The sequence below is a fragment of the Scyliorhinus torazame genome, chromosome 10 (genome assembly GCF_047496885.1).
Source record: "Scyliorhinus torazame isolate Kashiwa2021f chromosome 10, sScyTor2.1, whole genome shotgun sequence".
Lineage (NCBI taxonomy): Eukaryota > Metazoa > Chordata > Chondrichthyes > Carcharhiniformes > Scyliorhinidae > Scyliorhinus > Scyliorhinus torazame.
In genome coordinates, this window is record NC_092716.1 from 84,923,160 (window position 1) to 84,938,827 (window position 15,668).

The 15,668-nt window shown below is 45.7% G+C and overlaps 1 protein-coding gene across 3 annotated transcripts in view; it reads left to right on the forward strand.

Annotated features, from left to right (window-relative positions):
- The first annotated feature begins 13,143 nt into the window (after positions 1–13,143).
- The window catches only part of edc4 (enhancer of mRNA decapping 4), a 172,226-nt gene continuing 169,701 nt past the window's right edge, over positions 13,144–15,668 (forward strand). For 2 of the 3 annotated variants that reach the window (XM_072518357.1, XM_072518358.1), the window contains exon 1: positions 13,177–13,311. In XM_072518357.1, coding sequence (XP_072374458.1) covers positions 13,197–13,311 — 115 coding nt within the window. In that variant the 5' untranslated portion in view covers positions 13,177–13,196. Of the gene's footprint in view, positions 13,312–15,668 lie in introns of all 3 variants that reach the window. The other variant, XM_072518359.1, reaches the window with a different exon arrangement.

The following is a 15,668-nucleotide window of genomic DNA, read 5'->3' on the forward strand; positions in this document are numbered from 1 at the left end:
CATTACTGGTCTTCACCACCAGAGATGACCATGCTGGGGGCTCTGGGGACAGAAAGGCAGTTTGTAGGGGATCTGCCTACTGAGGTAATATGGGCCGAAGTTAGAAATAGGAAAGGAGCGGTCACATTGTTAGGAGTTTTCTATAGGCCCCCAAATAGTAATAGAGATGTGGAGGAAGAAATTGCAAAACAGATTCTGGATAGGTATGGAGGTCTCAGGATAGTTGTCATGGGTGACTTTCCAAATATTGATTGGAACCTCGATAGGTCGAACAGTTCGGATGGGGCAGTTTTTCTACAGTGTGTGCAGGAGGGTTTCCTGACACAATATGTGGATAGGCCGACAAGAGGGGGGGCCACATTGGATTTGGTACTAGGTAATGAACTGGGCCAAGTGTTAGATTTGTTTGTGGGAGAGCACTTTGGAGATAGTGACCACAATTCGGTGTCTTTCACTATTGCAATGGAGAGGGATAGGGCCATACGGCAGGGCAAGGTTTATAATTGGTGGAGGGGTCATTATGATGCGATTAGGCAAGAATTAGGGAGCATAAGATGGGAACAGAAACTGTCAGGGAAAGGCACAAATGAAAAATGGAGCTTGTTCAAGGAACAAATACTGCGTGTCCTTGATAGGCATGCCCCTGTCAGGCAGGGAGGAAATGGCCGTGTGAGGGAACCATGGTTCACAAAAGAGGTTGAATGTCCTGTCACGAGGAAAAAGGAAGAGTATGTAAGGATGAGAAAACAAGGTTCAGTAGGGTCGCTTGAGGGTTACAAGGTAGCAAGGAATGAGCTGAAAAAAGGGCATGGGAGAGCTAGGAGGGGGCATGAGAAGTCCTTGGCGGGTCGGATCAAGGAAAACCCCAAGGTTTTCTCTTATGTGAGAAATAAAAGAATGACCAGGGTGAGGGTAGGGCCGGTGAAGGACAGTAGTGGGAACTTGTGCATGGAGTCAGAAGAAATAGGAGAGGCATTGAATGAATACTTTTCTTCAGTGTTAACAAAGGAGAGGGGCCATGTTTTTTAGGATATGAGAGTGATTCAGACGGGTAGGCTGGAGGAAGTAGATGTTCTGAGGAAGGATGTATTAGCAATTTTGAAAATACTGAGGGTCGACAAGTCCCCTGGGCCAGATGGGATATACCCAAGGATTCTTTGGGAGGCAAGGGATGAGATTGCAGAGCCTTTGGCTTTGATCTTTGGGTCCCCGCTGTCCACGGGGGTAGTGCCAGAGGACTGGAGAGTGGCGAATGTTGTTCCTCTATTCAAGAAAGGGAATAGGAATGACCCTGGTAATTATAGGCCAGTTAGTCTTACTTCGGTGGTTGGGAAGATAATGGAAAAGGTCCTGAAGGATAGGATTTATGACCATTTGGAAAGATGCAGCTTAATCCGGGATAGTCAACACGGATTTGCGAAGGGTAGGTCTTGCCTCACAAATTTGATTGAATTCTTTGAGGAGGTGACTAAGTTGTAGATGAAGGTAGAGCAGTTGATGTCGTATACATGGATTTTAGTAAGGCGTTTGATAAGGTTTCCCATGGTCGGTTCATGAAGAAAGTAAGGAGGTGTGGGATAGAGGGAAATTTGGCCAATTGGATAAATAACTGGCTATCACATAGAAGACAGAGGGTGGTGGTGGATGGAAAATTTTCAGACTGGAGACCAGTTACTAGCGGTGTACCACAGGGATCAGTGCTGGGTCCTCTGCTATTTGTGATTTTTATCAATGACTTGGAGGAGGGGGCTGAAGGCTGGGTCAGTAAATTTGCTGATGACACCAAGATTGGTGCAGTAGTGGATGAGGTGTAGGGCTGTTGTAAGCTGCAAAGAGACATTGATAGGATGCAGAGCTGGGCCGAAAAATGGCAGATGGAGTTTAACCCTGATAAGTATGAGGTGATTCATTTTGGTAGAAAAACTTAGAATGCGGATTACAGGGTCAACGGCATTTCCCTCAACTGGGAGTGGGGAGTGCTGGTATTGGCATTTTGGGGGGTGGGTGGCCTGATGCTGGGGGGGGGGGGGGGAAGAGTGGGGCCTGAAGGGAGACCCATTGAGAGGGCCCGAATGCCGACGATAAGTGGAGGTTGATGCTGTCGTGGATGGTTGGGGGTCGGGGGTCGGGGGGGGGGGGGGGGGGGGGTGGGGGTGGCAGGCATGCAATGAAGCGATTAATTCCTGATGCCGGTGATGGTGGTGGGGATGGACCTTTACTGACACTTTGAGATCCGATCTCTGTGAAGCCGGACTTGCTGATGTGTTTAGGCCCTGCCCCTCTCCGTGCCAGTGTAAAACTTTGCACCCTCCAAAGAAATTTTGAAGTGTTGGTGGATTGCGATTATGATCCACCCAACAGGAATCTCACTGTGTGTCCCGCCAGAGATCACACTTCAAAATCTTTTGGGAGAATTGCACCCTCTGTGTTTCCATTTTTGTTTTTCTACATGGGATCGTGAACAATGTATCATAGATTCATAGACTTTTACAGCACAGAAGGAGGCCATTTGGCCCATCGGGTCAACAAAGATCTGACTACACTAATCCCATAGCCTTGGAAGTGATGGCAGTGCAAGTGAATACCTGAACACTTTAAAAAAAAAAAAAAAAAAAAAATTTAGTGTTCCCAATTCATTTTTTCCAATTAAGGGGCAATTTAGCGTGCCCAATCCTAGCCTGCACATCTTTGGGTTGTGGGGGCGAAACCCACGAAAACACGGGGAGAATGTGCAAACTCCACGTGGACAGTGACCCAGAGCCGGGATCGAACCTGGGACCTCGGTACCCTGAGACAGCAGGGCTAACCACTGCGCCGCCGTGCTGCCCGTATACCTGAACACTTGTAAATGTTGCGAGAGTTTCTGACTCAACCGCCCTTTCAGGCAGTGAGCTCCAGACTCCCACCACTTTCAGAGTGAAAGATTTATTCTTCCAACTCCCCTCTCAACCTTCCACCTCTTACCTTAAATCTATGCCCCCTGGTTATTGACCCCTCTGCTAATGGGAAAAATGCCCTCTTATCCATACTATCTATGCCTCTCATCTTATACAGCTCTATCAGATCCTCCCTCATCCTTTGCTGTTCCAAGGAAAACAGCCCAGCTTATCAAATCCTTCCTCATAGCTCAGATCATCCAGCACACTGATAAATCTCCTCTGCACCTTCTCCAGTACAGTCACATCCTTCCTACAATGTGGTGACCAGAACTGCACACAGTACTTCAGTTGTAATCTAACCAGTGATTTATACAGTATTCTATGAGGTATTCTATGCCTCAGCTAAAAAAGGCAAGTACCCCATATGCCTTCTTAACCATCTTATTTACCTGTCCTGCTGCCTTCAGAGATCTATGGCTATGCATTCCAAGGTCATGCTAATCGTCAGTATTTTCCAGGGTCCTACCATTCATAATTTAATCCTTTGACTTGTTAGCCCTCCCCAAGTACATTTTCTCACATTTTCCAGATTGAATTCCATTTGCCACTGCTCTACCCACCTGACCAGTTCATTGATATCCTCCTGCAATCTCAGGCAATCTTCCTCACGATTTATCACCCAACCAATTTTTGACTATTCCGCAAACTTCTTGTGTCCTAACATGCTTCAAAGATTTTAATGTCATCTTTATTCTGATTCGCTAACGCTTCAATGTGCATCATTGGCATTATGTACAAATCACGTGGGTTTTTTTGATAAACAATTATAATTAGGTATTTTTTGGCATTGTAAACAGCAGAATTACAGAATGAGAAAACAAAAGGACTGTACAATAAACAAAGTACATAGTGCAATTGCCGTAACCCTTCCCCCCCCCCCAGACCTGCCTATACTACGTTCCCCTAACCGCCCCCCCTCCGCTGATGATTAATTCTCCGCAAAGAAGTAAATGAATGGTTGCCACCTCCGGGCGAACCCTAACAACGCCCCTCTCAAGGCGAACTTGATTTTATCCAAGCCCAGGAAACTCACCATGTCTGACAGCCAGGCGTCCGACTTCAGGGGCTTTGAGTCCCTCCAAGCTAGAAGTATCCGTCTCCGGGCTACCAGGGAAGCAAAGGCCAAAACATCGGCCTCTTTCTCCCCCTGGACTTCCGGGGCCTCTGAAACCCCAAACATCGCCACCTCTGGACTCGTTGCCACCCTTATGTTCAATACTCTAGACATGACGTCCTCAAACCCCTGCCAGTATCTCCTAAGTTTTGGACACGCCCAAAACATGTGGACATGGTCTGCCAGTCCTCTCAGACACTTTACACACCTGTTCTCTACGCCAAAGAATCTGCTCATCCAGGACACTGTCATGTAGGCCCGGTGGACGACCTTAAATTGAATCAGGCTGAGCCTGGCACATGTTGCAGTCCCATTAACCCTGCTCAGCGTGTCCGCCCACAGGCCTTCCTCAATCTCCCCTCCCAACTCCTCCTCCCATTTATGCCTCAGCTCCTTGGTCTGTGTCTCTTCCGCCCCCATGAGCTCCTTATAAATATCCGGGACACTTCCCTCCCGCACCCATTCTCTAGACACTACTCTATCTTGGATCCCCCTTACAAATCACGTGTTTTGATCATGAAGTGGAACAACACCTCAAGATTGGTTATGCCAACTAGTGTATTTTTAAGAGATTCCCTGACAGTCATCATGGTTACTTGAAATGATGTCAAATTGGCTTCCTACCTAAACAAAATTCAATTTTTTGTAACCTCTCTAGATGTGCCAAACCAAATATGTTTGCAATGTCATTCTTTTATTGTCTGCACTGTCCCATCAAGCTACAAGTGTCCATCAGAAAATAGCACCAATACAACTGCTGCTTGTATTTATATCGGACCCTTTAATGAAGGGGAAACATGCGAACATAAGGGAAGAAAAAGGATGATCCCTAGCCAAAGAAAGAGAGATTAAAAATGATGACTGAAAACTTGATCAGAAGTGTACCTCAAGGAGGAGAGAGAGAGAGAGAGAGAAAACGATGGGGAGGCCAAGTTGGGAAATGGAGTTCCATAATAAATGAGCTATATGGTGAGATGAAGAGGGGGGGAGGGGGCATACTCAAAAAGATGGATTTAGAGGTGTGTTACAAGGACAGAGATAGTCACAGCTACAGGAAGATTTACAAGCAAAGGTACAAATTACAACTTTGAGGCAGAGGACTGTGAGCCAATGTAAATCAGTGAAGAAAGGAGTAATGGAGAAGTGAAACTTGGTGTACAAAATGGTACAATCAGTAAACGTTTACATGAATTGGAATAGGGCATATATTTGCCACTTTTCAGCCCACTTTGAAAGCTGACAGAATTTATTAAGGGCCTTTGGGGTGGATCAGAGATCTGTCCCAAATTACCAACACAGGACGAAGTTGCACATCCTGACTTAAACCCTCTCCCAGCCCAGAAATTTCAGGGCCCATATCTTCTCGCTCAGGGAGAGAGATTGTGCATGGTCCAACCCACTTCCACATTCAGATAGTTCCCCTTGGCTGAACTAACAGATGTTAACGGGCATCTGCTAGCAGTGGACACAATTTTGTTAATTGAACCCAGGTGAACATAAGAGGTAACTTCTCGAAAATATAATGTTGAAGATCTATGCCCAGTGTAATGCAACAGTGGAGGACAAGAAAACATGGGGTGTCAGAAATCAGCTATTTCTTCATAAAGTCTAATCTTGGAAGATTACTGTTATTCAAACCTCATTATCATTCAATTCAGTTATATTCATTTGGGGGATGGAATGTGAGATATGCCTTAGATTTATGTGTAACATGTAATTGCATTGGCAAACAACATATGTATTTTTTTTCAAAATGCTTGGAATTTATTTTCAGTGGCCCATAAGCCAAACAACCGGAGTCATAAAGGCATTATGGCTATTGGGCCCATTGAGTCAATGCTGGTTCTCTGTGGAGAGGTCCATTGCCATTCCACCGCTCTCAGCTTGTCGCCCGGCAAGTGCCCATCCTTCTGAAACCATTGATCATCTGTACTTCAATGACCTTCATAGTGAGCTCCTATCTCCTCTCACTAGATGGCAGACTGAGAATAGGGTTCCAGCTCATTTTTCTTCAAGATCACCGTAAAACTTCTCGTTTTATGTTCCTGGTAACAATTAGAGTTCCAAGATTATTATATTGGATCAAGAAAAGAGGTTGAGAGAAAACATCTTGGGTAAACAAAACCAAAACACGATAAGGACAGTTTCCGCACAATTAGCAAAGCAGAAACAAATCGAAATGGCTTAGACTGTAATAGGTCAAAGGTTTGGATCAGTAATGCATGAAAGGAACAATATAATTTTCCAATCAGTAATGGAGTCGATTTCTGTAATCACTTAATTGTAGTTGATGGTACACTTGTACTTGGTCTTTAATAACTGACAAAATACACTCAAGTAAAATAGCAATAATCTACATATTATTCAGGGTTTAAAGCAGTGTAGACTGTTGCTGATTTGGACAAGAAAGAGCAGAAGGATGTAGTACATGCAGTAAATTTGTGTTTCAACAGCACTCAGAAAACTCATGCCTCGCTTCACTGCTTTCTCCAAAACGTGTCTTGAAATGAAATGAAAATGAAATAAAAATTGCTTATTGTCACAAGTAGGCTTCAAATGAAGTTACTGTGAAAAGCCCCTAGTCGCCACATTTCGGCGCCTGTTCAGGGAGGCTGTTACGGGAATTGAACCGTGCTGCTGGCATGTCTTGGTCTGCTTTCAAAACCAGCAATTTTGCCCTGTGCTAAACAGCCCCTCAAATGTTACCTCAAATGTCATTGCATTAATACTTTTCTGCGCACTATCTGTGTAAACAGTGTTTAATGATGGGAGTTGTAGTGCAGGGGTTTCCTCATACAACCAGTCTGCATTAGATAAGGTTAAGTTGAAGCTAAGGAATCATTTGGAAGGTACCTAAAAACACTCTGAAGTTTGATTGTTTTGTGGAAGCTAGGACTTGGTGGAGATGTGTGCATAATAATATTTTTACCATCTAAGTATGAATTGATTAATTAAGCTTGTACTGTGATGCAATACCTGGAGTCTCTGCAATAATAATTCTTCTGAAATATTAGTGTAGTCAAGCTTAATTACAAATTTTTTTTAATTACTATTTTCTAATCTTTAAAATTTTTTTTAGAGTACCCAATTCATTTTTTCCAATTAAGAGGCAATTTAGCATGGCCAATCCACCTACCCTGCACATCTTTGGGTTGTGGGGGTGAAACCCACGCAAACACTGGGAGAATGTGCAAATTCCACACGGACAGTGACCCAGAGCTGGGATCGATCTTGGGACCTTGGCGCCATGAGGCAGCTTGCTCCCACTGAGCCACTGTGCTGCCCACTTGGTTGGTACAATTTCTCACAACATTGCATCACCCAGTTTTCTTTCACTCAATCTTCCTTGGCAGTATCAACATATGGAGCTGGGGTAAATGGGTTACAATGCACAATACTATCTCATTCATGCCAGTAGTGTTATACTTGCCCACATTAGCAGGAGCTTCTTTCAGAGTTCCTTGAAAACAATAACGCTCCAAATTTTGGAAGAAATTAATTTACTGAGCACCAAAACCTAATTATCAATATTTTGGCCTAAAATGATTTGGACTTAATGGCAAAAGCGAATCAGCAGATCAACAGGCGGCATGTTGGCACAGTGGTTAGCACTGCTGCCTCACACTGCCAGGAACTCTGGTTCAATTTCAAACTTGGGTGACTGTCTGCGTTCTCCCCGTGTGTGCGTGGGTTTCCTTCGGTGCTCTGGTTTCCTCCCACAGTCCAAAGATGCGCAGGTTAGGTGGATTGGCCATGCTAAATTCCCCTTGGTCTCTGAAGGTTAGGTGGGATTACAGGGATAGAGCAGGGGGTGGGCCTCGGGCCTGGGTAAGGTGCTCTTTTAGAGGGTCGGTGCAGACTCGTGACTGAATGGCCTCCTTCTGCACTGCAGGGATTCTATGATTCTATGATTTGATTGCTTGTTGAGCTACCCGACGGGTGTTTGAACCATTTTGCTCAGCCACTTGCTGCACTGGAACCGAGATGAGATTCTGACATCAGGTAAGAGATTTGGGCAGCTCACTGGACGTGACTTAGGTGGGCCAAATTTAAAGTGTCACAAAATTGGCCCACCAGCGAATCTGCTCCCAATATTTATTTACAACAGTAGAATCAGATGTCCCACTTTGGCTTGCTCAATGAGCTACAGGTATTACATTTATCCCTGTGATCTCATGGCTGTGCAACCAATCTAACACATGGTCAAACTTGTCGGCATTCATCCGAGGAAAGTTTCTACAATTTTGCGAATATGAGCAGTAAGTATGCTGACTCGTGTGATCCATTTTGTCACTATTTTATAGCTAGTCACGAAATAAGGAGAAATGGCTAAATGGAGATGGAAGCTACCAATCCTTAGCCAGTTTTGAAATGGGGACTGGAGACAAATTTTCCATTTTGAACTGTTCTAGGAGCCAGGTACGTACAGTGAAATGCAGATACTTAGAATTACAGAGTCATAATGGCACAGAGGAAGGCCCATCAAGTCCATGCTGGTTCTCTGTAAAGCAATCCAGACCCATTTCACCATATTATCCCTGTAGCCTGGCAAATACTCATCCAATTTCCTTCCACAGTATCCCTACAATGCAGGAGAAAGCCATTCGGCCCCTCGATTCTGCACCAACCCTCCGAAAGCGCACCTCAACTAGGTTCACTCCCCCGTCCTATTCCTGCAACTCCACTTCACTTGCACATCCTTTGGACACGAAGGGACAATTTTAGGTGGCCATTCCACCTAACTTGCAAATCTTTGGACTGTGGGAGGAAACCGGAGCACCCGGAGGAAACCCATGTAGATACGGGGAGAACGTGCAAAGTCCAACCCAAGGTTGGAATCAAACCTGGGTCTCTGGTGCTGTGAGGCAGCAGTACTGACCACTGTGCCACCATGCTTCTTTGCTGAAACCATTCATCACCTTTGCTTCAATGACCCTCACTGGGAGTGAATTCCAGCCCATTACTGCTAACTATGGAAAAACGTTCTTCCTCATACCTTCCCTTTATCTCCTGCTCAAAACCTGAAACCTGTATTGCCTAGTCCTTGTATCATCCTTGATGGACTGCCTTTCTTGTCTACCTTATCTAAACCTGTCCTAATATTGTACACTTGAATCAAATCTTCCCTCAAGCTACATGTGAGACGATATCCCTGTCAAGGGCAATTTCCACGGCCATGCAGCCTCTTGGTGCAGTCTGCCCCCTGGCAAGTCAGATGAGCTGGGGCAGAAAGAGGAGCATTGTGGCTGGCCTGTGACTGCTATACTGGTCACTGGCATTGGGATCCTCTGGCTGAAGCTGATGGCTGGATGTAGTGCTGGGGGCAGGAAATCACTAACTAACCTTGTCTGGGCTTCTGCCTTGATGGATCTTTGGCAGGCCCTCTGTGGAAACTCTCTTGTGCTGTGGATCCTGGTGAAAACGCCACTGCCAGCTTTTTAAGTGCCCCTCATTTGGACATTCCATAGATGAAGCCAGAGAGAAGTGAGATGGCAGGGCCACTGAAACCTTTTCTACATCATCTGCAGCTTAATGCTGGGACTGCAGTGCCCACCAACACAGACCCAACCACACCATTTGGCAAAACGCTGGAAATCTCAGGGCAGTGTCATTGGGACAGGGACCTGATACAATAGGTCTCTATTCCTCTTTCTCTTTGACATGTTTGGTTACTGATCTGTGGAGTCTCATTCTTGTACGGGCGGCATGGTATTCTTATGTGGATATAAAATAGTGGGTAGCACCGTTGCTTCACAGCGCCAGGGTCCCAGGTTTGATTCCTGGCTTGGGTCACTGTGCGGAGTCTGCACGTTCTCCCTGTGTCTGCGTGGGTTTCCTCCAGGTGCTCCAGTTTCCTCCCGCAAGTCCCGAAAGACGTGCTGTTAGGTGAATTGGACATTCTGAATTCTGTGTACCTGAACAGGCGATGGAATGTGGCGACTAGGGGATTTTCACAGTAACTTCATTACGGTGTTAATGTAAGCCTACTTGTGGCAATAATTAAGTTTATTATTATAAAATTGTTCTTAGTGTTTAAAACATTTATATTTGCAATTTTTATATTTGTTTCCTGCTTTTAATTTCTGTCTTTTTTTTTCTCAGAATTCAATCGCTCGGTCCCTATTGTTTACTTACGTACGTAATTCGACTGAAATCCGTCCTATTTCCTTCTCTGTTGTTGCTTTGTTTGTTTCTCAATCCTTCAATCTCATTGGTTAAGGAGATGGTCTGTTTTCCTGCCATTCCCCAAGGTCTCAGATGCTCCATTATCGGCTTTCACTTCCAGCAATTTTCAGGGCAAAACACTTCAAGCTGAAGCATGAGGGAAATTGTCTCACAAATGGGGTATGCTGTGGGATGCCCTTGTTCAGTACATTCCATGTTCAATATTTCCATTATTGGAGTGCATCGCGGTCAGACAATGTGAAAAACCACTCGGTGCTGCCTCCCTCAAGTGTGGTCCTGGCCCCAAACTTAGAGGCTCATATAAGCTGGCCCTGGGTCACTGTCCATGTGGAGTTTGCACATTCTCCCCGTGTTTGCGTGGATCTCACCCCCACAACCCAAAGATGTGCAGGTAGGTGGATTGGCCATGCTAAATTGTCCCTTGATTTGGAAAAAAAAAAATTGGATACTCTAAATTCATTTTCTTTAAAAAGAAGCTCGTATAAGGATTTTCAAACGGCGTTTGACCAAGTACCCATAAAGCACAGAGAATTAAAGTGACTGTGACAGCGTGCATATGAAATTGGCTAACGGACAGAAAGCAGAAAGTTTTTCACCCAAGGGTTTCTTGCCCTTCTGGTATTTTACTGTGTGTGTTCTATACCTTTTTTAAGGTATGCGGTCTCCATAACAGAGTTTAAAATACTTGTCAGAGGCTTTTAATCCCTCACCAAGTGTGGTTGAAGATTCGTCTAGATCTCATCTTAGGATGACCTTTTCGACAACTTCATCAAATAAGAACAAGAATCAAATGAGTACAAGAAAGTATTAACTTGCACTTTGTCAGATTTCGTATTGAATCCTGATGCACTCCTGTATTCTAAACATTTTCTTCTCCATGACGACAATTTTGCTTCTGGCTTGGCCCTTGCACGAGCTTAAATTTGTCTGGTAGTTTTGATTTGCTATCCATGGGTGTTTTTCTTTACAGGGGAGGATAGTTTTATTTTTTTTTCAAGATGGTATTGCTGTAACTGTTTCTTTCTCTCTTCCTCTACTTCTTCCTCCAGGTTTCAGTGCGCTCCCATTGTTATCTCCGATTTATCTACAAAACCTATCAATTCTGCAGGAAATCTATTAAATTTATAATTTTGGCCAGCAATTTTCCTGTCTGAGCTTGGGAAATTGATTTGAAGGTGATTTTCTTTCTGCTTTCTGTTTCAATTTTGTTTTCATTCATTTGAGCTCGGCCGCCACATGCTGACACTGACTCCGGACCCGATTGCTGTGTTCTTCCAGCTGTGCACGTTGAACAATTGGTATGTTCCGCCAGATTAGTGTCCTGATTATTTTTCAAAGGTTAGTTCAGGCTTTTAGTGAATTTTACTCATCCTTTTGTGATCTGACTAGGTTCCTTGCCTCAACATCCGATCAGGTCTAGCAATGGACCACCACGAGCTCTGGTGGAGGATATTTCCAGCTGCTCATTGGATTTTACTTCTGCCCTTCAGCTTCCAGACCTGCAATGGGGCTTTCTTAAGCAACCTCCAGCTGAGACTTTAATTTAGGTACACTTGTCTCAGGTCAGACTGTAATTTGTTTATTTTTTTCATGGATTTTTGTGATTCCTCACCAGCAGCCATCATGTTCCAAGGTCTCTTATTTATTTTTAAAATAAATTTAGGAGTACCCAATTTTTTTTCCCAATTAAGGGACAATTTAGCATGGCCAATTCACCTCCCTGCACATCGTTTTGGGTTGTGGGGGTGAGGCACGGGGAGAACAAAGAAAAGTACAGCACAGGAACAGGCCCTTCAGCCATCCAAGCCTGCACCGACCATGCTGCCCGGCTAAACTAAAATCTTCAACACTTCCAGGGTCCGTATCCCTCGATTCCCATCCTATTCATGTATTTGTCAAGGTGCCCCTTAAATGTCACTATCGTCCCAGCTGCCACCACCACCTCCGGCATTGAGTTCCAGGCACCCACTACCCTCTGTGTAAAAAAAACTTGCCTCGCACATCTCCTCTAAACCTTGCCCCTCGCACCTTAAACCTATGCCCCCTAGTAATTGACACCTCTACCCTGGGAAAAAGTCTCCGACTATCCACTCTGTTGATGCCTTTCAATTTTGTAGACCTGTGTAAAGAATGTGTAAACTCCACACGGACGGTGACCTGGGCCAGGATCGAACCTGGGTCCTCAACGCCATGAAGCAGCAGTGCGAACCACTGTGCTGCCTTTCTTCGGTTATACACCTATTTCCATGGTATCACTAACTAGGTGCTATCTTCATGCTCTACCGTATCATGAGACTCTCTACATCAAAATGTGGGTGGTTCTGTTTCTCCAGTCCTACATTAACCCTCACTAACCTAAACACCATTATACCACAATACTGAGTTAGCTCTGCACTGTTGAAGATGCTGTATTTCCCATGTGACGTTAAAATGAGACCCCTTGGCCCCTCAGGTGAGAGATGTGAAAGATCATGTGACATTTTCACAGAGCAGGAAAGTGATCGCTGGTATCCAGGCCAACATTTATCCCTCAGTGGACAGACTTTCTGGTCATTATCATGTTGCTGGTTGTGGGGAACTTGCTATGCAAAACTTAGTGGCTGGTTTTCTAACCACAGTGGCTACGCTTCAAAAGTACCCCTTGGTCAAGCACATTGTGATGTCCTGAAAAGTGCATTAAAAATTAAAGCCTCTTTCCTTCAAACACGTAATGTAAACAAATAAAATTGTTCATTATGAATGAAAAAATGTTTTTGTAATCGCTATCCCATCCCCCTCCGGGTTTATCATTTATTGCTGAGCTGCGCTGTTCCGGGGCGGACATGTTACACTGGGGGTTGGTAGCTGGAGGGAGAGTTCATGGTTACACCGGAAGGGACAGAATTGCCGGTGACGCTGCCGGCAGTTTGGCGGGGGCGGATGCGCGCGCACTCTCTAGTTTTCGGGCTGCCGCCGCCATGGCGTCGCCACCCAGTTCGGCTTCCAAGATGGACATCGAGAACGCGACGCAGCACCTGCGGGACATGCTGAAGCTGGACCGGGTTAGCGGTAAGGATAGAGCCGGGAGCTCAGGTTAGAGGCTCCAGACAGACACGCTGCGGAGACCCAGGAGGGGTGGGCGACATAACAGGGACCGGACCACCCCCTCTCTCGGCAATAGGCTCGGCCCTGCCCGGGGATTACTCACCCTGAAAGAGGATACTTCTCTCCGGGACAGCAGGCTCCCTGCCCCTGTAGTCGGGGTACCTGCTCCAGACCCCTTGTTCGTTTGTCGGCGGCGGGATGTCGGCGCCAACAGACCAATTCCAGCGGGGAGGTGCCTTGGCTGGTGCCGGGTATTTAGTGAACATATTTACCTGATCAAACAATTCAGTTGCGGTTTCTGGAACTGCGGTATTTATAGCCCTGCGTATGGCCAGAAATGTTCTAACTGTATATCCCATGACATTTTTGGTATTGGACCATAGCGTTGGAGAGACAGCCTGAGTGAGTGAGACACAGCCAGAGTGGGAATTGGAACTTGGCAATTTGGGCAGTGTGGTAATTAAAGAGGTAAGTGGTGAATTGAAATCTTCAAAACTGTCATTCAGTTAAAAGGTCAGTGTCTAGCTCAGTGTCTGATTGGCTGAAGCTGCCCCCATCCTAATTGCTGAGAGGCAGTTACCTGTCAGTCACCTGAGGCTTGTTTAGTGGCACAAGGGTGTACATTGTATTCTTCTGTTTGAAGCTTAAATAGTGTGACTCATCTTATTTAGCTGGATTCTGTATACAAGACAGCTCAGTAAGCTTTGCACAGGTGAAGGAGACAAAGCCTCAGTGAGTGAGACACAGCCAGAGTGGAAATTGGAACTTGGTAATTTGGGCAGTGTGGTAATTCGGAGTGGGAGGAGGTGCTGTTCCCCTTTTTGTTCTGTTTCCTTCGTTTGGCTTTGTAACTGGTAATCAGCAGGGAGAGATCCAGAGTGCATTCCGGGAAGCAGAGAGAAAACCAGGGAGCACCCTGGGAAGGTGGGTATATAAAATCTTACCCCCAGGTTCCAACGGCCTTCATTTTCGGGAGCGAAAGAGAGCCGGGGAGCAGCTTGGGATCAGGTAAGTGATAGATATTCTGCTATTCTGAGTGATCTGACTTCGGGGGGGACGGGGTGGGGGGGGACTGAAAAGTGACATCACAGGAAAGCTGCGACCTGATTGGCTGATAGGGAATCTGCACTAAATTTAAAAATTAAACATTGTTAAACTAATTAAACATAATTAATTAGTTACTTAATCATAATTTAGAGGGGTATCTAAGCCAGAGATCGGAGAGTACTGTATTTAGCATTTACATGGTTCGGTTGGAGCAGCAGTTGGATTCACTTAGGAGCATGCAGGTGGCGGAAAGCGTCATAGATAGCAGTTATATAAATGTGGTCACACCCAAGGTGCAGGCAGAGAAATGGGTGACCACCAGAAGGGGCAGGCAGTCAGTGCAGGAATCCCCTGTGGTTTTCCCCCTCTCAAACAGGTAAGCCACTTTAGAGTCCCCCTTGTTCTCACATTTCATCCCACCAGCCTCCGTATGCAAAGCATAATCCTCTGCCATTTTTGCCAACTCCAGCGTGATGCCACCACCAAACACATCTTCCCTTCACTCCCTCTGTCAGCATTCCACAGAGACTGTTCCCTCCGAGACAATCTAGTCCACTCCTCCACCATACTCACTACCTCTCCCATCACCCGTGGCACCTTCCCATGCAATCGCAGAAGGTGTAACACCTGCCCCTTCACCTCTTCCATGCTTAACATTCCAGGCCAATACACTCATTCCAGGTTAAGCAGCGTTTCACATGCATCTCTTCCAATTTGGTCTACTGCATTCGCTGCTCCCAATGGGGGGGTCTCTATATCGGAGAAACCAAACACAGACTGGGCGATCGCTTTGCTGAGCATCTTCGGTCTGTGCACATTCAGGACCCTGACCTTCCTGTTGTTTGCCATTTTAACACACGGCCCTGCTCCCATGTCCACATGTCTTCTTGGCCTGCTGCAATGTTCCAGGAAAGCGCAACGCAAACTGGAGGGACAGCATCTCATCTTCCGGTTAGGCACGCTGCAGCCTTCTGGCCTGAACATCGAATTCAACAACTTCAGATGATCAGCCCCTCCTCGACCCATTTGTTTTCAATTAATTTTAACTATTCTTTACCATTTCTTAATATACATTTAATTTCCCCCCCCCCCCCCAATCTTATCCACCTTTCCTGCACCTTTCTCCTCTTTGCTTCCCCCCTCCCCCCACACCTACAGTTCATCCTCTGATGTTAGTTTCCCTGCTGTTTGACCGTTCACATCTTTTGTTCCCTCTGGGGACTGCCGTTAGCACTCTTTCCCCTTGGTTTCTGTGGCCATTAGCACCTGGTTTCCTGGGCTTCTGTGGCTATGACTCA